We start from the raw sequence: 26,643 nt of genomic DNA, 5'->3' as shown, positions 1-26,643 counted from the left end.
GCCCGCCCAGGCCCCGCCCCCGCTCCCGCTCCCCCTCCCTCTCCGGTTTCTGCAGACCCGCTGCGGAGACGACGGGAAACCCGGAGCTGCAGAGACAACCGGAGATCTGGAGCAGTGGCGTCCGGTGAGTGCGCGGCGGACGGCGGCGGGGCCTGGGACCGGGACCGGGTGAGCGAGCCGCCCGGGTACCGGCCGAGATCGCTGGTGGGCTGCCGAGTCGGGGGGAGAAGTGGGGTCCGAGAGTGCGGGCGCCTCCCGCGGGGACCCCGCTCCCACCCACTTCATCCCCACCAGGTCCCCTACACCCTCCGTCTTGCTGGGGCTAGCAGGCCACAGACGGTCAGCCGGCTTGGAATCCCCACGCCTTAGACCCCAGCGTCCGGGGCAAGAGGCTTTGGGGGTGGGAGGCAGGTTGTGTCCGTAACATCCTCGCGGGGACCGGGAGTAGGGGGTGTGCTGAGACGGGCTTTGCGTCAGGGGCGCCAGGACGGGCTTTGCGCTCCAGGGGCTCCAGAGAATGCGCGACCCGAATTAGTGGGGGACCCGCTGACGTTCGTTCAGAACCGACTAGAATACCTAGGACGCCACTAAAGATGAAACGCCACAGGTGGGGGTTGGGGTGAGGCGCAGCCTTGGGATGGGAGCCCCCCCACTACAGCGCCGCAGTCTGCCGTAGTGGGTGGAGCCTTCCATGGTGCGCACTTGGAAAATCTCAGGACGCTCGCACGTCCAGTCACCCTCCCACTCGCCGGACAGCTATGGCTGTCACCGTGGACGTGCTTTTCTCTGCACTGCTCCCCGTTAAATTTTCCAGGGAGGGGGGAAATAAAAAAGGAAATAAATTTTCCTGGAAAGTGAAACCTTGAGTTTCATTAGTATTTAGGCTTCTCATTGAGAAATCTTTTTTTTCCCCCCTGGGCCAGAGTTGATGGCGGAAGGGAAGGCACCTAGGGTCTGGGCAGGTGGGGTTCAGGGAGAGCAGTCGGTGAGGAGTAGGCACTGCGCCTTCGACTGGGGGCTCCTCTACCTAAGGTGTTAGTTTCCTGTCTCAGATCTGCAAGGTGTGGGAGAGATTTAACCCGTCTGGCTCCACCCCCCTACGTGGGAGTAAACCAATGACGCATCTCTTGATGTCTCTGGGCAACCCCCTCCCCCCTTATTGCTGGGTTTTATGAAGCCCAGACACTGATTGCTGGTCTGTGTCCTACCCCCGCTCCAGACATGTCGCCTCCTATGTCTCCTATGAAGCCACCCAAGGGCTTTGCCCCTATGTCCTGCTGCTGGTCCACTGAGACCATGCAGAAGTGGCTACCTTTCCTGGGCTGGCTGCCTGACTACACCTGGTATGCCCTGAAGATGGACTTCATCGCTGGGATCTCAGTCGGGCTCACAGTCATTCCCCAGGCGCTGGCCTATGCCGAGGTGGCTGGACTCCCTCCCCAGGTGAGATGGCTGCCCCTGCTGCCCCCCACCTCCTTTCCCCTCAGCCTGACCCCACTCCAGACCTTACTGCTCGTCCAGGAGCAGAGTAGAAATGCATAGTATCCCCTCCAGACAAGGGGGCACCCTGGGCTCCAGTCCAACAAAGCCTTATTTTATAACCTAGAGCATGTGATGGCCTTTGGGCAGACACATGCCCCTGTAACCATTCTTGTCACAGTTGTCACACACAGGCACCAAGCTAGTTCTGGATGGCCTGATGGGGCCAGGGAGATGACTCACCCTGGCTTTAAGAACCTTTTCTCAGACTCTCGGACTCAGACACAAGAACACTAGGCCCCAGGTGGGTGTGGGTAGAAAAGAGGCCCCTAATCACTGTAGGTCCACAACCTTGGGTAACAGAGGGTAAGCATTTTGCCCTGCCTGTATACACTGCTGTGCCCAGAATACACAACAGACAACACAGATTCCTCTGCTCAGTCAGCTACGCCAGGGACCCATCGGGGTGTGCCATGAGCCTCCTGGGTATTCATTGCTCTCTCTGCCCAACAGTACGGCCTCTACTCTGCCTTCATGGGGTGCTTCGTATATTTCTTTCTGGGCACCTCCCGAGATGTGACTCTGGGCCCCACGGCCATCATGTCCCTCCTGGTCTCCTTCTACACCTTCCACGAGCCTGCGTACGCTGTGCTGCTGGCTTTTCTGTCAGGCTGCATCCAGTTAGGCATGGGGTTCCTGCGCTTAGGTAAGATTCTCAGGCTTTCCTGCTATGAGGGTGGGGGGCTACAGTTCTCCTCCTGGGGATGCCATGCCTTCTGCAGTTCCTTCTTTGTATTTCAAGGGCTATCCGTGTGTGTGTGTGTGTGTGTGTGTCTGTGTGTCTCTGTGTGTGTGTGTGTGTGTGTGTGTCTAAGGAAGGATGACTCTCAGCCCTTCCCTATTATGCTCAGCCAGGACACTTGGAGAAGTGCCCAGGGGCTCAGTCCATAGTCTCCCTTGCTCTCCAAACCAGCCCAAACAGGGCATGCCCTCCACTGGTCTTTAGCTCCAGTCCAGCCCTCACCTCTCCCAGCCCACGCTGAGCCAGTAGGGCTGGGACCAGCGTGGTGTTCCCTCTTGGCTGTGCAGGGCTCCTGCTGGACTTCATCTCCTGTCCCGTCATTAAAGGTTTCACCTCGGCTGCTGCCATCATCATCGGCTTCGGGCAGATCAAGGTAGGCACACTAGTTGGCCCTGGGGCACCTACCGGCTAACAGGACTGAGGCCGTGTCCTGATACGTGTGGGCCTGTCAAACTCCTGCTCTTTGAGGGTCCAGAGCCTGTGGTGCTGACCAAGTCTCCATTAATAAAACCGTCCTTTGGGGGAGATCTTGAATGATGGCCAAGTTCTACCACAGGTAATTTGGGGAACCAGTAATGGCAGCCCCACACTTGTCAGAGTTTTCATGCCTAAGTGCTTGGTTCACCTCACAGAGTTCTGCAGCCTCAAATACACACTCAGCCAGCAGGTCTTCACAGGTCACAAGCATACTGCCAAAATTTTGACAAGCAGATTGCTCCCCCAAGCTAATTTAGCTAGGTGATTTCATTTTTATGTCTCCCCACCCCCAACTTCTCATTCAGTGTTTTCAACTATCATGTTCCTTTATGTTTTCATTTAAATGTCTGTGGCAAGTATTAGAATCAGTAATCACTGGTCATCTGAGGATATCATTTGTTCTCCTTCCACTGGGTTCTGAGTGCCTGGAGGGCAGGGACTGTTTTGTTTCCAATGTGGCTGTCCCGAGCTGTGCTGAGCAGAATGAAACTGAGCTGAATTGTAGAGATTCAGGGGAACAGACACATGCTCACACCAGGCTCTCCATGGTGTGATTCCCACAGTCAGGCTCCGCTTCAGCCTGGCCGGTGACAGTCTTCAAGGATGGAGGCCAAGTAAGAAAGTGAGAACACAAAGCCCCAGAGGGGTACATGTGAGAGAGACTAGGGTAGCTGACCCATTTGGGTGTGGGACTGAATGCACCCTGCATTTAGTTCTCACGAGTCCTCTGGGAGGTAAGCTTATCATTATCTCCATTTATAGGGGAGGAAACAGCCTAGAACAATGTGGGTAAATTCAAAGAATAGATTATGTACACACATATGTCAGGGTAAGCTTGGCAAATGCTGTTTCGTGGGATGCTGTGTCCTTTATTCTGGAAACATTATCCTTCATTTTTAGAGTCAAGGATGTTTTTTTTTCATAACACAGTGAGAGGGTAGCTGCTTTACGCATTCCTATTCGACAACCCTAGGCCCTGTCTTCAAAACCTTGACTACGTCATGACAGCCCTCTGAGAGCCTTTAGGCTGGGTAGGGTGGGGTTCCTCTTGACCTGCCCGAACAGGAGTCCCCTGCCCAGGACAGAGACCCCTCTCTGTGTCTGCCCTCCTCAGTGTCCTTCCCCTTCAATGGCTGTGTGCACAGCGGGTTTTGGGGTCCTTGGAGACTGACCACCCTGGGAGTCTGGCCTCGACTGCCCCTTCTGATCCCAGCCAGATAAAGAACTAAAGCACAGAGCGGCGCCCCTTCTCACTGACGAGGACTGCTGATTTGGTGGGGGCCCTGCGGCGCCACCCGCGCGGTTCTGCCTGCCTGCGCAGATTTTTCCTTCCGATAGGGGGCGGTGCCCGGCAGGCAGGCCTCCGAGTGACGGACGCGGTCTCGGGCCAATGGCGGCGGGGCCTGTGCTGTGGCGGGCGGGCCGCTAGGTGATGGACGAGGCCGCCGGCTCAGGCAGCCGGGTCTGCGCGGGCGGGTTGGGGCCCCAGGACTCCGGACCCCGGACTCTTAACCAGGGCACTTGTTGAACCAGTTTCCTTGGCTTGAGGTCGCCTATGCTGATTTTCCTAGGACAGGAAAATAACTTGCAAAGCCCTGAAACACGTGAACATTGTGACATGCCCTCTGCATCCCCTCTTCCTTGGGGAGGGATGACTTTCATCTGCCCGTGGGGGGCTTTGGGAATGGACTTAGATAAGCCCGGTAGAGCCAGCAAGTGTTTTCCCTCAGGAAGGGCACTTGGGGGTAGGGGACTCCAGTTTTAGAACCCATGCTGCAAGGGAGAGGCCTCAGGGTTTATGTTCCAGAAGGTTGTCTAACCACAATCTCTGTTTGAACAGAATCTGCTGGGACTGCAGCACATCCCCAGGCAGTTTTTCCTGCAAGTGTATTACACTTTCCACAACATCGGAGAGACCAGGTACCCGGGCGGCTGAGTTTCTCCCCCCTGTATTAGGAAGCTCTTCCTTGTACACCCCCTTCCCATCCCCTCCCCATTTCCACTCCCAGGTGGCATTTATTCCACTCCTCTGGGGCCCTGCTGCTTAAACAGGGGCCCCATGTGCAGTACCATTGGCATCACCTGGCAGCTGGTAAGATATACACACTCTGGCCGGCCCAGACCTGCTGAACTGATCAGGTTGACGAGAGCCCCAGATGATTGGCCAGCATATTGATTGAAGCTTGAGAAGCTCTGCTCCAGTCAGTCCAGTGCCCCGGTCAGCATGACCCCATGCGGGACTTTCTCAGATGGTCGAAGTAAGAAGAGACCACAAAAGGGAAGGGCACGCAGTCTGTCACTCAAAGAATTCATAGTTCAGCCAAGAGGAGGACGTAGGGCAGGGAGATACGCAGGTGCCCAAGGGGTGGACGGCAGGTAGAGGCGGTTCCCTCAGCAAGCGCCTCCCTCAGATGGAGCTGCATCTCCCAGAGGGCCAGTGAGTTAAAGGAACAAATAGGAGATGCTCTTGGCCACAGGTCAGGACCCTTCTCTGACTGGAGAGGCAAGAGGAAGAAATGACCTGGAGGGAGCTGTAGGGGGCGCTACTTGGAGGGAGTCGGGGAGAAACCCTGTGACCCTCGTCTTCTTCCCATCTGCTGCTGAGGTTCCCGGCCCATAGGATATAGCTGGTGGGGGTCACAGAGGGCAGTGGAAATGGAGATGGCCGGGTCAGAAGTGAGTCTTCTGGAACCAGCGAGGCATTTGTAGCCCAGAGAGCTACAAACTGAAACTGTGAGTGGCAGTGCACCTCCCACTGTGATCTGGCCCTCAACCCCTAGGGCCTGCATACCTACTAAGTTTTGAATAAAGATTTGACGTGGAATAGGGACACAGATTTCTTAGGAAAACGCAAAAAGAGCATTCAAGAGAGAAAACATTCCGGCAGCCAAAGGCCAGAAGGCCAGCGCTGTTTGTGGGGTTGGGCGGTGACCAGTGTCTGTCTGCAGGGTGGGTGATGCAGTGCTGGGACTGGTCTGCATGGTGCTGCTGCTGGTGCTGAAGCTGATGCGGGACCACGTGCCTCCTGTCCATCCCGAGATGCCCACCGGAGTGCGGCTCAGCCACGGGCTGGTTTGGACTGCCACCACAGGTGAGGACGGCTTCCGGCCGAGGGAGCACTTCCACAGCTGTCTTGTATAACCTGGACTCACATTGTAGTCACCCCAGGAACTGGAATCCCACCCCTTGAGATCTCACGTCACTCACTAGGTGGTTCGGATATGCAGCCAGCCTGGAAACTGCTTTAGCAGCAGAAGTTCTCAGCCAGGAATGACTTTGTACATCATGCCCCTGACCCCCACCTGTGGGACTTTTGCCAACGTCCAGAGACATTTTTGGTTAGCCCTGTGGGGCAAAGCTGTTTCTGGCATGCGATGGGTGGAGAGCAGGGACATCGCTAAACATCCTGCAATGTATAGTCGCTTGTGGCAAAGAATGATCTGACCGAAAACAGCAGTGTGAAGGCTGAGAAACCCTGGCAGGTCTCTGGGGGAGAAAACTAGTTCCACTGAGACAAACTGATCCCTCTGCAGTTGCAGAGGGTAAGGGCTTTCCTAATAGCCCAGTTGGTAAAGAATCCACCTGCAGTGCAGGAGACCCCGGTTTGATTCCTGGGTCAGGAAGATCTGCTGGAAAAGGGATAGGCTACCCACTGCAGTATTCTTGGGCTTCTCTTGTGGCTCATCTGGAAAGAATCTGCCTGCAATGTGGGAGACCTGGGTTCGATCCCTGGGTTGGGAAGATTCCCTGGAGAAGGGAAAGGCTACCCACTCCAGTATTCTGGCCTGGAGAATTCCATGGACTGTATAGGCCATGGGGTCACAAAGAGACACGACTGAGTGATTTTCACTTTTCACCTCAGAGGGTAAAGCTTTTCCTTTGGGCCTGGAATCAACCAGAGGATCTATAAAGAAAGGCTGAGATGAAAGGCTGCCAGATGAGGAGAGTTCACGAGACCATTGGCTGGTTGAAGGGCCATCTGTGGGTAGGGGGGTGAGGGATGGGAGTGGGATGTCAACAGAAATCTCTCCACTGAGCTACCAGTAGATGACACCGAGATAGAATGGCAAGTATAACAAAGCAAGAAGTGCTGATATCAGTGGGCCTTCCCCAGAGCTGAGGGGAATAGAAATCACCCCACTTGGACCTACTCCTTGGCAGCCATGAAATCCAGCCACATGTGAGAAGAAGGGGTGGCTAGATTCTTAGCCCTTGAGTCACTTCCAGATTCTCCAGCTGGTTCTTGGTCCCTAGAGTCACTCACCAGACCCTATTCTGCAGCCTGAAGGCCATGGTTAAATGTTTAGCACTCCAGATGGGGAGGGTGGAAGAGCACTGGGTTTATAGTGGAAATTCCTGGGGACTTATCTGGTGATTCAGTGGAAACTGCAGGGCGCACAGGTACGGTTCCTGATCCGGCAACTATGACCTCGCATGCTGCAAGGTGTGGCCGTATTCCTCCAGCCATCTATAGGTAACTTAAAAAAAAAAAGCTGTTTAAGAAAAAAGAAAAACTCCTGGCTTCAAGTCCTAGCTTAGCCACTTGGCACTTGCATGAGTTGTTTTCAAAATTTTATGCACTTTAGTATAGTCATCTATAAGATAATGAAAACAGGTTCTGTTGTCCAAAAGTTTTACAAAGTGTGGGCTCAGAGCAGCTTGGAAACTTGTTGGAAATGCAGACTCTGAGGAAGCACTTCACAAACATCACTTCTTTTGATTCTCATCACAGCCTTGAGGATAGGATATTATTTTCCCTGTTTTGCCAGTGAGGGAAGTAAGGCTCTGAAAGATAAAACAGACAAACCAAATAAGACTTCTCAAGGTCACATAGGAAGGATGAGGCAGAGTGAGGACTTGCTCCCAGGTCACTTGCCCTTTTTCCTTATCAACTGACCTAGAAGTTTATTGGTTTCGTTTATCTCACGGAACTTTTGATTCTCTCTCTTCTCTCAACATTGATCTCTCCGTTGCTTTCGTCTAGTTCATTGATTCTGCTCTGATATTTATTATTTCTTTGCATTGGCTGATCTTAAGTTTACCTTTCCTTTTCAAAATCTTAAGACAGAAACTGAGGTCTTTGAGTCCTGCCTTCTTCTCTGATACAGTGTTCAGGATAATAAATTTCCCTGTTCAGCACTGGTTTAGCTGCAGCCCACAATTTTGATAGGTTATAGTTTCACTTTCATTTAGTTCTAAATGCTTTCTAATTTCCATTTTGGCATCTCCTTTGAATTGTGGATTATTTAAGAGTGGATTATTTCTTTTCTTTGAACCAGGAGCCTTTTAGGAGTTAGTTTCCAAATATTTGGTGATTTTCTAATTAGTATTTTGCTACTGATTTCTAATGTAACTCCGTTATTATCAGAGAACAGATTTTGTATGTACATACATATGTAGGATTATAATTTTCTCTGGAGATGACCCTCCTTATCCTGCTAATGTCCTTCATTCTCACCGTCTATCCTAGCTCGCAACGCCCTGGTGGTCTCCTTTGCTGCCTTGGTCGCATACTCCTTCCAGGTGACCGGATACCAGCCTTTTGTTCTAACTGGGAAGACACCTGAGGGACTCCCTGATGCCCACATCCCTCCCTTCTCAGTGACCACTGCCAATGGGACAGTCTCCTTCACCGAGATGGTACAGGTGGGTAGAGACAGAACCCGGCCAGTTTGGCCAAGGCTGCAGTGCCCCTGGCCCTGGTTCTATCTCCTGATGCAACAGCTTAGTGACAGGCGGTTCTGACCTCAGCTCGGACTGCTGCCTCCTCAGGAAGGTGCATCTCTGGTACAGAGACAGGTGTGAATGAATTCCTGATTAGTCACAGCCTCAAGGGACACCACGGGTATTTTTTCCGCCTTGAGCCCAGGGGTGTTTCTGCCATCATGGACGCTGGCAGAGCAGGAATTTGTTGTGTTCTGCTCTGTGTCTTGTTCCTTGCAGTGTGAGCTCACAGCCCTGCTGCTAGAGTTATGTTTGCTTCCGTCAGACATAGACAAGCCAGTGCTTGCCTTATTGGGTCACTGCCTGGTCAGACCTGTTCTGTCCTTCCCCGGAGGGTCACTCACCACCCCTCTCTCCTCTCTCAGGGAATGGGGGCCGGGCTGGTCGTGGTACCCCTGATGGGTCTCCTGGAGAGCATCGCAGTGGCCAAATCCTTTGGTAAGATGCTCACCACCCACGCCCTCCCTGGCACCTCAACCCGGAGCTCAGCCTGCCTTGCTTGCCTGCTCTCCTGCTTGCTTTTATCTGCTCTGATTTTTAAAACTTTGAATTTTTATCCAAGTAGCACATGTTTATGTTTTTTGAAAAAAATTAGTGAAAATGGATTGTCAATGAAAAACCTCTTCCAGTAGCTGAAAATATTTGACAGTCCCCTCTCTGGACATAAAAGGTCCTGCATTGAGCCTTTGCCAGTTGAACTTTCTGTGTGTGGTGTACACCCTTCCGCTGCCAGTTAATTTCAAGCTGAATGTGGAGTCTGAACATTCAGGTCTTGTGATGAGATATGAAATAGCCACTATCCATTGTATGCATACAGCTAAGTAATTTCATTGGTCATAATGAAAGGTAGTAAAGTATATTAAGAACGGACACATTTTAAGTATTATCTTTGTTTTTAATGTAATTGATTTAATTGAAAGTTTTCATTTAATTGGTAATAATGGCTGTATTTGACAACCTGTTAGCAAAATTCCTAAAAATTTAACAAGGTACCCTTTCCAGGTGTCTGAACACAGCTGGTCTGTCCCCTCCTCACCCCGTCAGAGGTTGGGAAACGTTAATCTACTTATGTGTTCGCCGCTCAATACTGATTCCCTCTGCCTGAGCTGGGGCTGCCAAACCCTTCACGTGTCCCCGCGTCTGTCTTAGGTCCTTGGACTTGTGCTCTGTGTTGTCCATGAGGATGACGTGCTGTTTCTGTTCTATAACAGGGTTAAGTCTTTGTTTGGATCTAATCTGACTCTAAAGGTTAAAATTCAAGTATATGATATGTTTGTTATTATGACTACCTAATCTGTGTTTACTGCTCAGCCCAGGTTGTGCCAGGATTCTGTTTCTTTCCCTGAAGTTCCAGCATCTGGATCCTTAGACCATTCCAAGGAGACTCTAAAGCAGTTCATTCTAAGGGGTTTTCCTTTGCAAACACCAACAATCGCAAAAGACCACACTACATTTCAGTTTGCAACCTGTTCAGCTCACATCTTTCTTGTTTAATTTTTCTGAACCTTTTTTTTTAATCTGGAGGGGCATATCTTAGAATCTGCATGTGACAACTGTTACTCATCTTGTTTATTACTTAGAAAACTCTCTGTTTTCTTTTCAAGTCCACTGACTTCTGTGCTCATTTGCAAAGCTTGTTGCACTTTTAAATCAAGGCTTAGTAAACCATGGCCGGCTGCCCATTACCTAAGAATGGCTTTTGCGTTTTAAATGTTTGAAAAAAATATCTAAAGAAGATTAGGATTTGGGGACACTTGAAAAGTATATGAAATTCCTATTTGAGTTCACAAATAAGGTTTTATTTTAAGGTGGTCTCTTGCTCAGTTGTTTCATGGTTTGTGGCTACTTTGTGTTACAGTGGGGAGCAGAGCAGTGTGACAGAGGATGTGATCCTCAAAACCTAGAGCATTAAAAAATGCTTTTGATTAAAAAAAAGAAAAAAAACGTAAAGTATTGAGGACTTCGCTGGTGGTCCAGTGGTTAAAAATCCGCCTTGCAATACAGGGGACATGAGTTCAATCCCTGGGTGGGGAACTAAGACCCCACATGCCACAGGGTAACTAAACCCACACTCTGCAACTAGAGATTCTGTGCACTGCAACAGAAGATCCCATGTGCCACAACTAAGACCTGATGTTGCTAAATAAGTAAATATTAAAACAGAACTGAAGTACTGATGGTCTGGCACTTTACCGAAAGTTTGCCAACTGCTGTCTTAAGATTCATGCTCCTCCATGGTTTCCCCCTAAATCTTCCTGCTCATCTCTCTAGGCCTACATCTGAGACTCTCTAGTCATTGTAACCTATAACCAGAGAGCTTTTCATTTAAAACATCCTTCCCTTATAAAAGCAATATATGTTGCACAAAGTATTGGAAGTTCAGAAATTGATAAAGAAAAGATGAATCACTTATAATTTCCCTCACTACCCCAATTAACTGCTGGTAACATTTCACTCTATGTCTTTCTACTCTCTTTTGTTTTTTTTTTTGTAAACACACAGAGACACATATACCTTTGCATATACGGATATATTTTATCTGTGTTTATACCTTATATTTATGAAATACAGTGCTATAAGGAGAAACTGGTATCCTGTTTTATTGTTTCACAAACAGTTTCCCGATGATATATATCTAGTAACAATGTTTTGTCCGTTCTCTTTAGCGTCTCAAAATAATTACCGAATTAACTCCAACCAGGAGCTGCTGGCCATCGGTAAGACTCAAGCAGCGGGCGCTCTGGGGGTCTGGGTGGTGGTGGTGCTGACACGCAGGGTGCACAGCTGGCCCAAGTGGGGCCCTAGACCCACCTCAGGTGGCTCAGTTTAATCACTAGGAGTAGGGTACTGACATCTGGTGTCCAATCTGACTGAGGCTCGTTGAGCACCTGCTGTGTACCTGACCCTGAGGGCTGTGGCCTGTTCTCGGTCGAGAAACACCTGGAATGTTCCTCTTGGGCTGGGGTTGGGGCTTTCCAGGGCGAGGATCAGATGGCTGAGGAATGTGGCCAGGTAAGATCTCAGGTGAGCCTGCTGATCCTACAGGATCTTGGCTGCCTTTGCCCCACCCTGTGGATGAGTTAGGACTCAAGTTGGCCCCAGGATTCCTGACTGGAGGTCTGTATCATGAGTGTCATCTGCGCTCTCTTGAGAGTAGGCCTTGAACCTACGGACTGGCTGTGGGTTTTGCGGAACCAAGGAGACTGAGGTCATCTTTGTGAAGGCCACTGACTGAAGGGCTGCTGACAATCCAGTGGTGATGAATGTGGTCTGATTAACTCCATTCTGGGTTCCCAGCCAGGCTCCAGGCATGGGTGTGCCCAGTACAGATTAATCAAAGACTTCATTTTGGCTGGTCATCTCAGGAAAGGAGTGTGGCTTCGAAGGAATTCAGACCATGAGGGACCCCAGAAGGACTGGGCACTTTGGGCCTGTGCGCACTTGCCCTGTTCAGCCACCGCCCCACTTCTGGGCAATGGGATTCTTTGTTCTGTTATACACAGGAAAAGGCATATCTAACTCACATAGGCAAGGCCGGGGTCAGAACTGCTCCATAGCTGGAGGCAACCTCAGCACACTGGCAGAGATCCTGGTTTGTTTTGTCCTTCCTAGAGGGAGGGATGACCTGATACAAGGTGCCCCCTGTGAAGAGCCTCTCCCCTCCTGTCTTCTGGTTGTTTGGTTTCTGTGTCTTTCCTTTACATCTCCTTTTCTGCTCTGTTTCATGGTCCTTCCCCTGCAAGAACCTTTTCCTTCTGTTTTCTCCCTAGGCTTAACCAACATCCTGGGCTCCCTCTTCTCCTCCTACCCGGTCACAGGCAGCTTTGGACGGTGAGTGACCACATGCTCCCTCTCTGTGTCTCCAGAGAGGTCCCAGCCTGGGACTAAAGGTCTTCTTCCGACTTGAAGAACCGGCTCCCCTGCGGGGTCCTTCCCATGTCCTGAGGCCATTATCATGGTTCTCCCTATCCGTCTTCTCCCCCTCGGTCAGCTCTGACAGAGTTCACACAGACGCAGGACGGGGGCGCTCCATCTGCTTCCCACCTCTTTGACTGATTTTCTTTTACAACAGTATACAGTGTTGCAGGCTTCCCAGGTGACAGCTAGGGGTAAAGAACCTGCCTGCCAGTGCAGGAGACATAAGAGACCTGGGTTCAATCCTGGGTCTGGAAGATCTCCTGAAGGAGGGCATGGCAGCCCACTCCAGTGTTCCTTGCCTGGAGAATCCCATGGACAGAGAAGCCTCGTGGGCTACAGTCCATAGGGTCGCAAAGGGTCGGCACGACTGAAGTGACTGAGCATGCTCACACAGTGTTGCAGTTTAACATTAAAAAGATGCCCATGCATGGAAATGTTCCTGGCATCTTGTTGCTTGAGTTAACTCCTGAAAGATAGTGGGGGCGGGAAAGACTGCAGCTCTGCCTGAAGAAGGGGCAGACTGTCAGGTGGGGTCACCATACGGACCCCCCAAAAGCAGGAGGGCAGGGTGGGAGGGAGGCCCATGGCTGGAAAGAGAAGAGAAGGCATCAGTGCCCAGCCCTCAGGCCAAGTCCTGGAACCCAGCCCAACCCAATCTGAGCACTAAACCTTCCTGACACCCCAAAGCACCATGTTGAGGGGGTGCAGGGCATGTGGCCCGACCTCCCACATCTCAACCTCTCTGTCTGTAGAGTCATGACAGGCCTGTCTGCCTCAGAAAATTATTTAGGGAGTTTAAAGAAAATCTCTGGTCACTTGGTGGGTGCTATACTAGCATTCGTGAAGTAAAACCTCTAACCAGTTTTCAAGTTAATTTTTTATATGCTCTCGTTGGCATAACTGGGTTGCAAACCTGTTTAGTTAAGGTCGTATTTTGTGTCCCCTGATATCTAGCACAATTACAGTGTTGGACATCTGGATTTATAACTAGGCCTGTCTCAGACATGCTGATCTGTTATTTGGGGTTGAGAAGGCCCAGGAGTCCCCCTTGGTGAGAGGACCCAGTGCGCCAGTGTCTTAAGTCTCTCCACTAGGTGGTGACATTGGTGAGGGCTCCCGTTTCCCCCACCCCCACCCCTCCCACCATGGGAGCCCCCATTCCTGGAGACTAGCCATAGCTGTGTGGACCTCCGCTGCTCTCCCGGTCCAACTGACAGCCACTAATGGGTTTCTCTCACCTTCCAGGACGGCTGTGAATGCCCAGTCTGGAGTGTGCACCCCAGCGGGGGGCCTGATGACAGGTGAGCACCCCTCGAGCACACACACCGTGTTCTCCCGTGTCCACGACAGTGAGATGGGAGGAAAGGAGAGGAAGGAGCCCGGGGTGCGGGTGGCGCCCAGCTCTGTGCCCCAGAGGGGCTCCTTTCTGAGTGGGAGTCGGGGCGGCAGGGCCACAAGGTCACGGCGCCCCCACACCCCCACAGGAGCTCTGGTGCTGCTGTCGCTGGACTACCTGACCTCGCTCTTCTACTATATCCCCAAGTCTGCCCTGGCTGCCGTCATTATCATGGCCGTGGTCCCCCTGTTTGACACCAAGATCGTGAGGACGCTCTGGCGAGTGAAGAGTATGTGTCTCCTATCTGTCAGCCCTGCGGTTTATCAATGATCCTGCCCCTGCTGTTGGCCGCTGCCCACACCAGCCCAGCTGGGGCAAGGCGGGGTCTTTGGGGTGACCAGCAGGGCCCACGTCACAGCCTCCCTTCTCCACCATCATGAACCTGCAGTTCATTTACTATAACAAGTTTTTACTCCGTTTAGTTTCTCAAAGGAGTTGAGGGATTTATGTGACTTCTGCATCCCTTTATCCTTGGTCCCCTGAGAAGTGCCCACTGTGGCCTCGTTCCAGGGGCCGGGGGCCAGGTCAGCCAGACAGGGAGGGACTTCCTGCCTCTGACACCCTTGAGCTGGCATGGCCTGTCAGCAGCATCAGTCCCCAAGTCCCTGGGCGGGTGGGGGCGGTCCCTCGGGGGGCTGCATGGGGTCCAAGACACCTTTACTCGTTACATGAAAGCCAAACATGAGGCGTCCTCATCGGAGGGCTCAGGTAGCTAGGAGCTGAGCTCGCCGAGGAGGGTCCCCCTCTCAGCTGGACCCCCTCTCTCAGGGCTGGACCTGTTGCCCCTCTGTGTGACGTTCCTGCTCTGCTTCTGGGAAGTCCAGTACGGGATCCTGGCAGGCACCCTGGTGTCTGTGCTGATTCTCCTGCACTCCGTGGCCAGACCCAAAATACAGGTAGCCCATCTGCCTCCCTGAGGGGGCCCCACCGGCCTCAGGGGGCCCAGTGGGGTGAAGTATGCCATGGGGTGTACCCTTTGATCCCACTGTCTTACACTTTGGCTCTCAGCGTGGTTGTGGCCTGAGGTACTGCCAAGTGACCTTTCACCTGGTGGATGGTGTGACCTTCCTGCATTAACCGCACGCTGTTCTCCTGTGGTGCATGGGGCCGTGGGTGGGGCCATGGGTGAGGGCTCCCGCCAGCTCTGCACTCTGCATCCACCCTAAGCCTGGCAGAGCTGCCCTGTTGAATTGGCCTCTGGGGCTCACTGGCTTTCCCCTGCTGTCCCCAGGTGTCAGAGGGTCCAATGCTAGTCCTGCAGCCGGCGAGTGGCCTGCACTTCCCTGCAATTGAGACCCTCCGAGAGGCATTGCTGAGCCGGGCTCTGGAAAGTACGTGGCCACGTGGGCTGTGGTCATCCCCAGCTCCCCACCACCTTCTCTGCACCCAGCCTGGCTCCTGCTGAACCCCAGATCTTGCCCTCGAGTGTCAGGAAGGAGCTTGCCTGCCCTTGGGTCCAGGGGCTCTCGCATATCAGAGTTGTGTCCAGTGAAACCCCCACCCCCGCTGTCTGCATGCATTAAGGGTGGCAGGTCCCCACCATGTGTCCCTAAGGGCACACTGCTTCTGGGAGTTGATATTTAGGGAAGAAAGGGGCTTGTTTGTCTGCCCAGTGAAGGAAACAGTTGCTGCTGTCCCCAAACAGCTAATGGCTCGGGTCCTTGTCCTTTCCCTTTCCCATTCACACTGGGGAGGTGCTCCTGATGGCCTCGCATGGCCCCAGGCCCCTGGCCAGGGCCTCCTGTGGTGGCCTGCACCCGGTGTGACCTCTCCTCTCCCCCCAGCATCCCCGCCGCGCTCCGTGGCCCTGGACTGCACCCACATCTGCAGCATCGACTACACGGTGGTGCTGGGGCTTGGGGAACTCCTGGAGGACTTCCACAAGCGGGGTGCCACCCTTGCCCTCATCGGCCTGCAGGTGGGTGTTGGCACCTGCTCTGGAAGTAGCCTGGTGAGGGCTGTGTTGTCACCTTCCCCATGTCAAGATGAGGCTACCGAGGCTCAAAGAAGCTGAGTGACTTGCCCAGCGACACACAGTGATGAAGGCAGCTGGTCTCCTGTCTCGTGGCCTCAGGCTGCAGACCTCTGCTCGCACTTCCGTTATAACCCGTGCTTGCAGAGCACTCGTCTTGTTGCCCCCAGAGAGGATTCCCTTAAGACACGGCCCTCTCGCGGAGCTGTGAGGCAGCCCGTGGCGCGGTGTGCTGGGGCGGCAGCGCTCCCACCTGGAGTCAGCGCTCGTCTGCCCCGCAGGTCCCTGTCCTCCGTGTCCTGCTGTCTGCTGACCTGAAGGGAGTCCTGTACTTCTGCACCCTGGAAGAAGCAGGTGAGCGCAGCCAGTCAGCATAGAGCCGCAGCAGCCCAACTGCCCATGCCTTGGGGGCCAGGACAACAGGACTGCAACCCTGAGAGAGGGGGGTCAGGGCTGGAGTCCGAGAGTGGGGCGCACTCTGACGAGGGTGAGACAGTGGTCAGGCTGTTGGGGGGCCTTTCTGCTCTGGGGTTTTATCTTTTACGATTGTATGTGAGGCATAGTTCACAAACAGTGAAATGCAGAGATGCTAAGTGTGAGTTTGAGTCCTGACAGATGAATGTGGTGGGTGTCCAGTTAGGGTGGAGATCATCTCCATCATTCCAGAAATTTCCCTCATTCCCCTGACTGCCACTGGGAGTAAGTGCTGCTCTGATTTCTCCTACCGTCAGTCAGCGTAGCCTGTCCTAGAACTTGGTGTAGTGGGATCAGAAGGATTCTGTGTCTAGCTTCCTTAGCTCAGCCTGGTATCTGTGAGATCCATCCATGTGGCTGCTGGAAGCAGCCAGAAGCTGATCCGCAGGAGCTGGATAAGCAGGTTGGGCCCAGCCATGCCAAGGAACCCACCCGGCAATAAGGAGGGTTATCATGGCACCGAGAGTGGTGAGGATGATGATGGAGACTTAGGTGAAACCAGCCCAGGGCTGGGGGCACCAGCCCAGAGACCTTAACTCTCTGCACTCAAGGTCCCCCAAAATGCCAGCCTTTAATCCCATTCCCTGAACTGACCCATCCTCACTTCGCTTTTTTAGTGTTTGAAAACCTTGTGTTTTCTGCAGAGAAATACCTGAAGCAAGAACCAGGGACCCAGCCCTATAATGGCAGCGAAGACTCTGTTCCGGAACACAAGATTGCCCTGCTGAAGGCCTGAGTAGGCTGCCAAGGGGTGCCCGACATCAGAGGGTCTCCCGGAAGGTTCTTGTCACTGTGATGCCAGATGCCGCCTTGCAGATGGATCTGAGAAACCTGAGCAGGTGACCCGGAGGAGGGGGAGGGCAATGGTGTGGAGTCCACAGGTGGGACTCACCCCTTCCTCTGAGGTGACCGAAAAGGTACCCCCCTGCTCTTCCCTGTATGTGAACTCTTTTTTTTAAAAGAGTGGTTAGGAGAGAGCCTTCTAGAATGGCAGACCAGGTGAGAAAGGAAAGGGTGGGGATTTCAGCGTGGTCTAGGAGACGGCCCTCTTCTCGCCCCAGCGCCTTCCTGGATTTCGGGGGAAACGGGGAGGGCAGGCATCTCTCAGGTGGGTTCCCTTCTTGATGGCGGCGGCTGTGCTGTTGTTGAGAGGAAAACCAAGGTTTGCCAAAAGACTTAAAAGTGTCTATGAGTAACTTTGTTGTGTTTTCTAAATTAAAAAAAACTGATAGCTTTGGTGTTTTTGTAAAATCCATACATGCTTATTGTAAAAACTACCGGAAATCTTTCCCTCCCCCATCCACTTTGGCGATAGCTCCCGACCTCCGACCTCCACTGTACACGTACATGTGTGTACTTAGCATGTGGATGTGTGTTTACAGTCATGTAAATGGGATCATTTCATCCGTGGTGCTCTGTGACCCACATTTTCATGCGGTCATTGCTGTGAATTATTCGTTGTGATAATAAATAGAGAAGACATGATGATCAATGGCTCCGTGGTATCTTATTCCATAGATGCATCATAATTTACTTAGCAGACCCTCTAGACACGGACTTGCCTGTTTGGAATTTGACTTCCATCATTTTTAGCGGTAAATCCCAGCTGAAGGAGGTATGCCCCTGGACTCTGTTTGAGAAAGAACTCACTGTGAGATGGCCCTGGATGGGGTGCCCTAGAGCCACCAGTGTTCTGCCCAGGCCATCGTGGCCAGTATCTGAGCAGAGTGAGGGTCCAGGCCTGCTCATAGTACACAGGTCTTTTCAGATTCCTTGTCCTCCATCTTCTGGTGTCTCTCCTTCTAGGCCCCTGACCAGCCAGCTAAATGGTTGCTCCCAGCCACACATCACCTTTCCTTACCTTAGGCAGTTTCTCTTTCTCTACAAGGCCTGCTGTCTTTAAAAACAACAACAACAACAACAAGACTTATTTTGTATTGGGGAATAGCTGATTAACAAACAATGTGATAGTTTCGGGTAAACAGCGAAGGGACTCAGCCACGTATATACATGTATCCATTCTCCCCCAACCTCTCCCGTCTAGGGTAAGGCAAGCGTGTCTTGAAGCTGCCCACTGGACCACATTTGCCCAGAGCTGGGATGGAGGTGTGGTCCCTTTTGGACCTGTTCCCACATACTGAGCCCGGGCGTTCTGGAACCCAGAGATCATCCACTTCACAGGGCTGGGCAAATTGATACACTTGGGTGGAAACAATTTCATTGGAAACCCTCACCATCTGTGACTCAGCAGCTCCAGTTCTCAGAAGCCTGGAGTAGGAAATGGCAACCCACTCCAGTATTCTTGCCAGGAGAATCCCCACAGACAGAGGATCCTGGCAGGCTACAGTCCATGGGGTCGCAGAGTCAGATGCAACTGAACAACTAAGCACAGCACACTGAAAATTATAATAAAAATTAATTTTAGAAGAGAGGTATGGAGAGAATTTGATGTCAGAAGATGCAGGGCTGGGTTCCATCATCCCAGCTCATCAGCTAGATAAGCTCTCTGAGCCATGTGACTGTTCTGATGACACAGTTGATTAAGCCCTTCCTCACTGGGCTTCCCTGGTAGCTCAGATGGTAAAGCGTCTGCCTACAATGCAGGAGATCTGGGTTCAATCCCTGGTTTGGGAAGATCCCCTGGAGAAGGAAATGGCAACCCATTCCAGGACTCTTGCCTGGAAAATCCCATGGACTGAGGAGCCTGGTAGGCTACAGTCCATGGGGTTGCAAAGAGTTGGACACGACTGAGTGACTTCACTTCACTGTTGACAGGATTCCCTAGTGGCTCAAATGGTAAAGAGTCTGCCTGCATTGCAGGAGACCCGCCTTCGATCCTTGGGTCGGGAGGATCCCCTGGAGAATGAAATGGCAACCCACTCCAGTATTCTTGCCTGGAAAGCCCATGGCCAGAGGAGCCTGGTGGGCTACAGTCCATGGGGTTGCAAAGAGTCTGACACGATTGAGCGACTTCACTTTGACTTTCACCGTTGACTGGTGTGGTGACATCACCAACACCACTGCAGTTTCCTGCCTCACCTGTAGTGAGTGTGGCCACGTGACTAAGATCAAGTCAATAGTGTCTGTTGTGGGTTGAACTCTGTCCCCTGCCTCACAAAATTCACTTCGTGTCCTAACCCCCAGTACCCAGGATGGGACCTTATTTGGAAATGAGCTGTACTGTGTGTTCAGTTGTGTCCGACTCTTTGCAAGCCCATCAACTGTAGCCCACCAGGCTCCTCTTGTACCTGGAATTTTTCAGGCAAAAATACTGGGATGGGTGCCCTTTACTCCTCCAGGGGATCTTCCTGACCCAAGAATGGGAACTACATCTCTTGTGTCTCTTGCATTGATGGGCGCATTCTTTACCACTAGTGCCACCTGGGAAGCCCTTACTTGGAAATAGGGTCATTGCAAATGTATTTAGTTAAAATGAGTTCATACTTGCAGTAGGGTGGGCTCCAGTCCAATATGGCTGTGTCCTTAAAAAAAAGGGAGGGTGGCCTAGTGGATAGGATTCCGGACTTTCACCACTGTGGCTCAGGTTTGATTCCTGGTCAGGGAACTGAGATCCTGCAAACCGTGCAGCACGGCTAAAGAAAACAGGGGTGGGGAGGTTTGGTACAGACATGCATACACAGGGACACCACAATGTGAACATGAAGGCAGAGACTGGGGTGGTGGTTCTACAAGCCAAGAATGCCAGCCATCACCAAAGCACCAGTTTCCAGGCGGCAGGCCTAGAATAGATTCTTCCTGTTGACACCTTGATCTCAGACTTCTGACCCCATAGACTGTGAGACAGTCAAGTTCTGTTGTGTAAGCTGCTCCAGGACTTCCTGGCTGTCCGCTGGTTAAGACTTCATGCTTCCAAAGCAAGGGCTGCTGGTTCTATCCCTGGTTGGAGAACTAAGATGCCACATGCTGTGCAGCGTGGCCAAGATAATATATTGAAAAAAACAAAACAACTGTCCCGTTTGTGGCACTTTGGCACAGCAGCCCTAGCAGACCAACACAGTTCATGGGGAGTGTGTGTGCCATTTCAACCTGGCCTGCCATTCTCCCTCCTGCAAGCAGTTTCCCTGTTTCTGGCTGGCTGGCATGGAGATGATCTTCTAGGGGCCCTGTGGAAGCCATATATTGTGAGTGGCAGAGTTTCAGTCAATGGAGTGAAGGAGGGCACCCAGCTGAGCTGAGCCGAGCCCCAGCCAGCTCTGTTACGTGGGCCAGAAATAGGGTCTGAATGCCTGCTTGTTACAGTAGCTGGTGGGGCCCTGACTACACAGATGACGGTGATGTAGGACAGCGCGGTCCAACAGACTATGCCATAGAGTGAAGTGAAGCCCCCATGTGAGCCACCTGGGCCATTTTAACATTTCAAGCAGCCATACTAAAACATGTAAAAACAAGCAGGTGAAATTAAATACTTATTTATCTAAAATAAATATTTCCAACATGCTCAGACACTCAGTAGTGTCTCCTTGTGATCCCATGGACTGTAGCCCACCAGGTTTCTCTGTCCATGGGATTCTCCCAGCAAGAATACTGGAAAGGAATGCCATTCCCTCCTCCAGGGGATCGTCCTGACCCAGAGACCGAACCTGCATCTTTTACGTCTCCTGCATTGGCAGGCTGGTTCTTTACCACTAGTGCCCTAGTGCCACATGAAATCTATGTAAAATTTACCAATGAAATATTTTATATTACTTTTCTCATACTAAATCTTTGAAACCTGGTGTGACCTGTACCCTCACAGCACATCTCAGCTCGAACCAGCCACATGTGGAGTGCTCAATGCCACCTGACCGGTGTATCAGATAATGTGGATTTAGAATGTTCAAATCTAAAATGGTTAGAAAGCCTCACATTCTCCCGAGCCTGTACCTATGTCTGTCTCTACTGGAACTCTGCAGATAATGGCAAGAAACTCTGAAAGTCACGGCTGAGGAGGCAGCATGGTGTGGGCAGGCACAAAGAGTACTTACTGACTTTGAGCCCAGGCTCTCCTGATTTCTCAATGCATGACTTTGGGTAACTTGTCTACTCTCTCTGATCCTTCATTTCCACATCTTCCAAAGGCTTGTTGCACAGGTTAAACTGAAGAGGAGAGTGGAGGCTTGGGGTATATGTGTAATAGGCAATTAAGAAGTAGTCGCTGCTGTCATGAAATCGAACCTACTCAAATTCTATTTGCTTGACCCTCTGTTTTCACCCTCTCCCACATGAACTGAGTGTCTAATGCAGGTCAAGCAGAGCTCACCCTCAAGGTCTGGCTTTATTAAAAATTCAGTTTTGGAATTTGTTAAAAAACAAATTCAGTTATGGGGGAATTGACCTCAGAAGGAAGCTGCTTGATGCAGGACTCTGATGATGGAGGGAAGTTGGACAGGAGAAAGAATGAGAATGATTTAGGACTCAGGCTGCAATGCCAGCAATCGCATCTTGCCCAAGCCCCAGTAATTCATTTACTCAAAGATGAAACGATGCTGGGGATCTGGTGTGACTGGTCTGTCATGCCCACTCTACAGCCTCATGGTGTTCAGGAGCAATGCTCTCAGTGCCACCAGCCCCAAACGGTGGCAGCTGAGGGCTCTGTAGCCATATCCCTGCAGGCCCCACACCCAGTGGGGAGGGGATGTTGAGGGTGCTCTGTGAGCTAATAGGGGTTGGGAGCAGTGGGCTTCCCCATTAGTGCTGGAGTGGGGCAGGGGCCTCTGTCTTTTTTGAGATAAAATCTACCTGGGAATTCCTTGGCAGTCCAGTACCTAGGACTTGATGCTTTCACTGCCATGACCTGGGTTCAATCCCTGGTCAGGAAACTGGGATCCTGTAGGCCTCCCAGAGAGGAAAAAAAAAAAAAAAGATCAAGTCAACCTGGAGCAGAGCTAACCTGGGCTAACCCAGGATTGAATAGCAAACGCTTTGCTGCCTAAAGTATGATTATTTTTATAAAATATGTTTTGCATCAATTTATCTACCTTTGTAAATTCTGCTGCTGACTTTGGCAAAGAGTCTGTTTCTCCCTCCCCACCTTTTAAAATAATTTTAATCCTCTGAAAGGACCCAAGTTCATCTAAATCTTTGAATCTTTGTGCAGTGCTGATGGCTGAATCTTCTAGAGACTTCTAGTAAAGCCTGTGGAGCTGGTGCCTGTAGGGTACTGAATTGTGTCCCCTACAAAGAGTTACATTCTTGATCATAGGCACCTGTGACTGTGACCTTATTTGGAAATAGGATCTTTGCTGATGTAATTAACTAAGTTCAGATGATGTCATACTGGACTTGAGTGGTGTCCTAATAAGAAAAGACAGAGACACAGGTACAGGGAGGTGCCGTCATGGGAGCCATGAAGTTATTTCGTTATGTTCCTCTTACTTCTGCCCTTCCTGCCTCCCTACATAAGAAAGGAACCACGGTTCCTTATGGGCTGTTCTTCTGTCTGGGCAGGCCTGCCAGCCCAAGGTGGGTGAACTAATTTGCTGACCCAGAACCAAATTTTTGGGCCTCACTGTTTTAACTTGGGAAACACCTGACCCTAGGACAGCTTTTACTCCACGGGGTCCAAAGAGCATGCTCCTCAGGCAAGAATATCCAGGCCCGGAAAACTGACTTTCATTGGTCAAACTTTGCCTTAACCAAGCGGAACTCTAAAGCCTGTTTCGTGAGAAACTTAACTGCAGATCTCGCTCCTGTCTTTCCATGGGGAAAACAGCTGAAAGGAACATCTGAAGGCAGGCTGGGAAATAGATGCAAAATGAAACCAGGAAATACAAGCCCCTATTGTTCTGCATGGCTCTGGATTTACTGTGGGCATTATGTTCAGCCTGCTCAGTCACACAGGCCCTGCTTTGAGACGTCTGGACGTTCTCATCTGGAGCAGGGCCACGGAGCTGTGTGGCTCAGCGGGGCAGAACCACGTCCCTGGCCTACCTTCCCCCACAAGGTCCCTTGTTCCAGCCTCTTACCACACTTACCTTCACAGCAAACTGTGCCCTGGAGAGCATCCTGCCTACAAACAACCCCAGGATTATCAGAAAAGCAGGCAAGGAGCAAGAGCAGCCCCAAAGCGTGTTTGGGGCCCAACCGAATTCATTCTACAAACGCTGGTGGTTACAAGATTGAGGAAATTTCAAATGATCCAATATCTAAGGGATCAGGAAGATACTCTACACTGGGTTTTGCCAGGTGGGCTGTGGGGCTAAGTCCAAGGGCTCCCCTGTCATGCAGCTGACCTGGGGAATAATGACTAGCAGACTTTCCACAGGGAAATCTTCTGTGTGGAGGAGCCAGTCCCTTTGTGAACACTGGACCAGAAGGGGAAGATGTCCAGATTGAAGCCAGCAATGTCCAGAGCACCATCTTTTAGGGACAAAGTGGGAGGTGATGCCATCTGAAACTGTTCATCAAGTACTCTGGATTCCTCATCCCCTTCTTCCTTCATCCTACCACCCCACCATCCTCCTCTACCCAGTTGATCTCTGTCTATGCCTGCCTCAGCCCCACAAAATAAATTGCACCTACCACTGTTCTCATATTCTGTTAACTTTTATCTTATTTTCTGGGCTTCCCTGGTGGTTCAGTGGTAAAGAATCCACTTGCCAGTGCAGAAGATATGGGTTTGATTCCTGTATCAGGAAGATCCCCTGGAGAAGGAAATGGCAACCCACTCCAATAGAGTTGCCTGGGAAATCCCATGGACAGAGAAGCCTAGCAGGCTACAGTCCGTGGGGTCACAAAAGAGTTGGACATGGCTTAGCGACTAAACAACAACAATCTTATTTTCAAATTTCGTTAAATCATATATTGCACGTTGTTTAATGTTATATTATTTCTTTATTTTAAAAAACTGTACAGGATTTCCCTGGTGGTCCAGTGGTTGAGAATCTGCCTTCCAACGCAGTAGTTAAAAAACTGCCTTCCAATGCAGGGGACATGGGTTTGATCCCTGGTCAGTTTAGTTGAGGTCAGTCGCTCAGTCATGTCCGACTCTGCAACCTCATGAACCACAGCACGCCAGGCCTCCTTGTCCATCACCAACTCCTGGAGTCCGTCCAAACCCATGTCCATTGAGTCAGTGATGTCATCCAACCATCTCATCCTGTCATCCCCTTCTCCTCCTGCCCTCAATCTTTCCCAGCATCAGGGTCTTTTCAAATGAGTCAGCTCTTAGCATCAGGCGGCCAAAGTATTGGAGTTTCAGCTTTAGCATCAGTCCTTCCAATGAACACCCAGGACTGATCTCCTTAGGATGGACTGGTTGGATCTCCTTGCAGTCCAAGGGACTCTCAAGAGCCTTCTCCAACACCACAGTTCAACAGGGAACTAAAATCCCACATGCCTCAGGGCAACTAAGCCCACACACTGCAACTGAGACTGCACACCACACCCAAACTAAGACCCGATGCAGCCAAAAAAAAATCCTGTGCATGTTTCAATGCCTACATTTATTGCATCGATACAGACTAGGGAATGTGAAGGGTTTTCTCTGTGAGTATTCAAGATGGGCTCCTAACACCTGGCTTTTCCATCTTTTCTGTCTTTATTTGATTCGGTTTATATGTTTTGACTTGGTTCTTTGGGTTGTTAACCATCATTCTGGTTTAGCTGACACATTGACAGGGCTACTTCCCACTAGGTCCTCAGCACCTGGACGGGGCCAGTGTCCAGAACCTCGATCTACTTTGGAACACCTGCAAGACAGAACGTCCATACTGACCACTCTGCACGCTGACTTCTCAGAAAGTAGGAAGCCGAGGCCTCCTGCTATAAGTGGCTTCCTGCATTGGAGAGATTAGTGTTCTGATGTTACTCTGAACTCTATGCCTGGCAGCACCCTGAGCAGCCAGGCTAACACTGGACTGTCCAGGCTGAAAGAAGACTCATTAGAGGAGGTGACCTGACACTCCACCTGGTTTGTCCCACATTTATCTTGAACCACAAACTAAATTGAAGGCAGAACAGTGGACCACCCCTCCCCTATTTCTCCAAGGATGGATTTTTAAAAATCCCTTTACTGTTTCATGGTTCCTGTAGGGAATGGACAAGGACATGGAGAAGAGGGTGGAGGGAAGATGACTCTGAGGGCTTTCAAATGGCCTAAAGGCACCTCCTTTGTAGGGCTTGGTCTCTCACTGGAAGAATTCAAATTTCTTAAGGCTGTGTTGCGTTTTATTTTCTTATATTTTTGGTCACTCTACATGTTGTGTAAGGGTCTTAGATCTCTGACTAGGAATTGAACTCCTGACCCCTGCAAGTGGAAGCACGGGATCATAACCACTGGATCGCCAGGGAAGTCCCTGAGTTGGGTTTTAAAACTAAAGATGCTGCATCTGGCAGGTAAATGTGTTTTCTCAGGCCACATGATGTGTTCCTTCTAACCTCACCTGGTGTGGTATCCTGCCAGTGGAGCCCACTCTGTTGGTCCTTTAGCAACGCCCTGGATCACCTCGGGGCTGCCCTAGGATTCTGATATGGGCACCAGCAGGGTTCACAGGTCCCCATATGACAGGTCCAACCAAGCTCTGCTGGCCTCCCCCAAATCCTTAACCACAGCTTGAGCTCAGACAAAGATGTTGGGGTTCAATGGCCGGGAGAAGCCAACCTTGCAAGAGGTAAGCACTGCAGGAGGGGAACCCCAGAAAGGACAGAGCTTGCTGTTCTCAGCCCAGAGGAAGGACAGTGTCTGGTGGGTGTGGGAAAGGAGAAGATGGGTGGGAACCTTGGGCCCCCTTTTTTAAATTAAAAAAATTTTTTAAATTTTAATTAAAGGACGAGTGCTTTACAATGCATATGAACTGATGGGACCGGATGCCATGATCTTCGTTTTCTGAATGTTGAGCTTTAAGCCAACTTTCACTCTCCTCTTTCACTTTCATCAAGAGGCTTTTTCATTCCTCTTCACTTTCTGCCATAAGGGTGGTGTCATCTGCATATCTAAGGTTATTGATATTTCTCCTGGCAATCTTGATTCTAGCTTGTGCTTCTTCCAGCTCCGTGTTTTTCATGATGTACTCTGCATAGAAGTTAAATAAGCAGGGTGACAATATACAGCCTTGATGTACTCCTTTTCCTATTTGGAACCAGTCTGTTATTCCATGTCCAGTTCTAACTGTTGCTTCCTGACCTGCATACAGATTTCTCAAGAGGCAGTTCAGGGGGTCTGGTATTCCCATCTCTTGAAGAATTTTCCACAGTTTATTGTGATCCATACAGTCAAAGGCTTTGGCATAGTCAATAAAGCAGAAATAGATGTTTTTCTGGAACTCACTTGCTTTTTCCATGATCCAGCAGATGTTGGCAATTTGATCTCTGGTTCCTCTGCTTTTTCTAAAACCAGCTTGAACATCAGGAAGTTCACGGTTCACGTATTGCTGAAGCCTGGCTTGGAGAATTTTGAGCATT

General features: G+C 51.0%; 1 protein-coding gene across 1 annotated transcript; it reads left to right on the top strand.

Annotated features, from left to right (window-relative positions):
* The first annotated feature begins 84 nt into the window (after window positions 1-84).
* On the top strand, window positions 85-17,641 carry SLC26A11 (solute carrier family 26 member 11). The gene is made up of 17 exons (XM_068977993.1): window positions 85-124; window positions 1,220-1,443; window positions 1,993-2,185; window positions 2,569-2,654; window positions 4,599-4,678; window positions 5,707-5,849; window positions 8,229-8,404; window positions 8,848-8,920; window positions 11,149-11,199; window positions 12,253-12,313; window positions 13,646-13,701; window positions 13,885-14,025; window positions 14,565-14,692; window positions 15,028-15,127; window positions 15,581-15,714; window positions 16,050-16,122; window positions 16,887-17,641. Exons 2-17 carry the CDS (start codon window positions 1,222-1,224, stop codon window positions 16,976-16,978), a joined length of 1,809 nt encoding a protein of 602 aa, XP_068834094.1. The 5' UTR covers window positions 85-124; window positions 1,220-1,221; the 3' UTR covers window positions 16,979-17,641.
* The last annotated feature ends 9,002 nt before the right edge of the window (window positions 17,642-26,643 follow it).

The sequence above is a fragment of the Capricornis sumatraensis genome, chromosome 8 (assembly GCF_032405125.1).
Source record: "Capricornis sumatraensis isolate serow.1 chromosome 8, serow.2, whole genome shotgun sequence".
In the NCBI taxonomy this organism is placed as follows: Eukaryota; Metazoa; Chordata; class Mammalia; order Artiodactyla; family Bovidae; genus Capricornis; species Capricornis sumatraensis.
The sequence above is the reverse complement of the archived record's forward strand: the minus strand, read 5'-3'. Positions and strand labels throughout refer to the sequence as shown.

Excerpts from the sequence above, each read along its gene's own strand:
- SLC26A11 (XM_068977993.1), top strand. The coding sequence starts at position 1,222 with ATGTCGCCTCCTATGTCTCCTATGAAGCCACCCAAGGGCTTTGCCCCT. Across the intron at positions 1,444-1,992 it reads TGGCTGGACTCCCTCCCCAG|TACGGCCTCTACTCTGCCTT; the intron begins GTGAGATGGCTG and ends TCTGCCCAACAG. Across the intron at positions 5,850-8,228 it reads GGTTTGGACTGCCACCACAG|CTCGCAACGCCCTGGTGGTC; the intron begins GTGAGGACGGCT and ends CGTCTATCCTAG.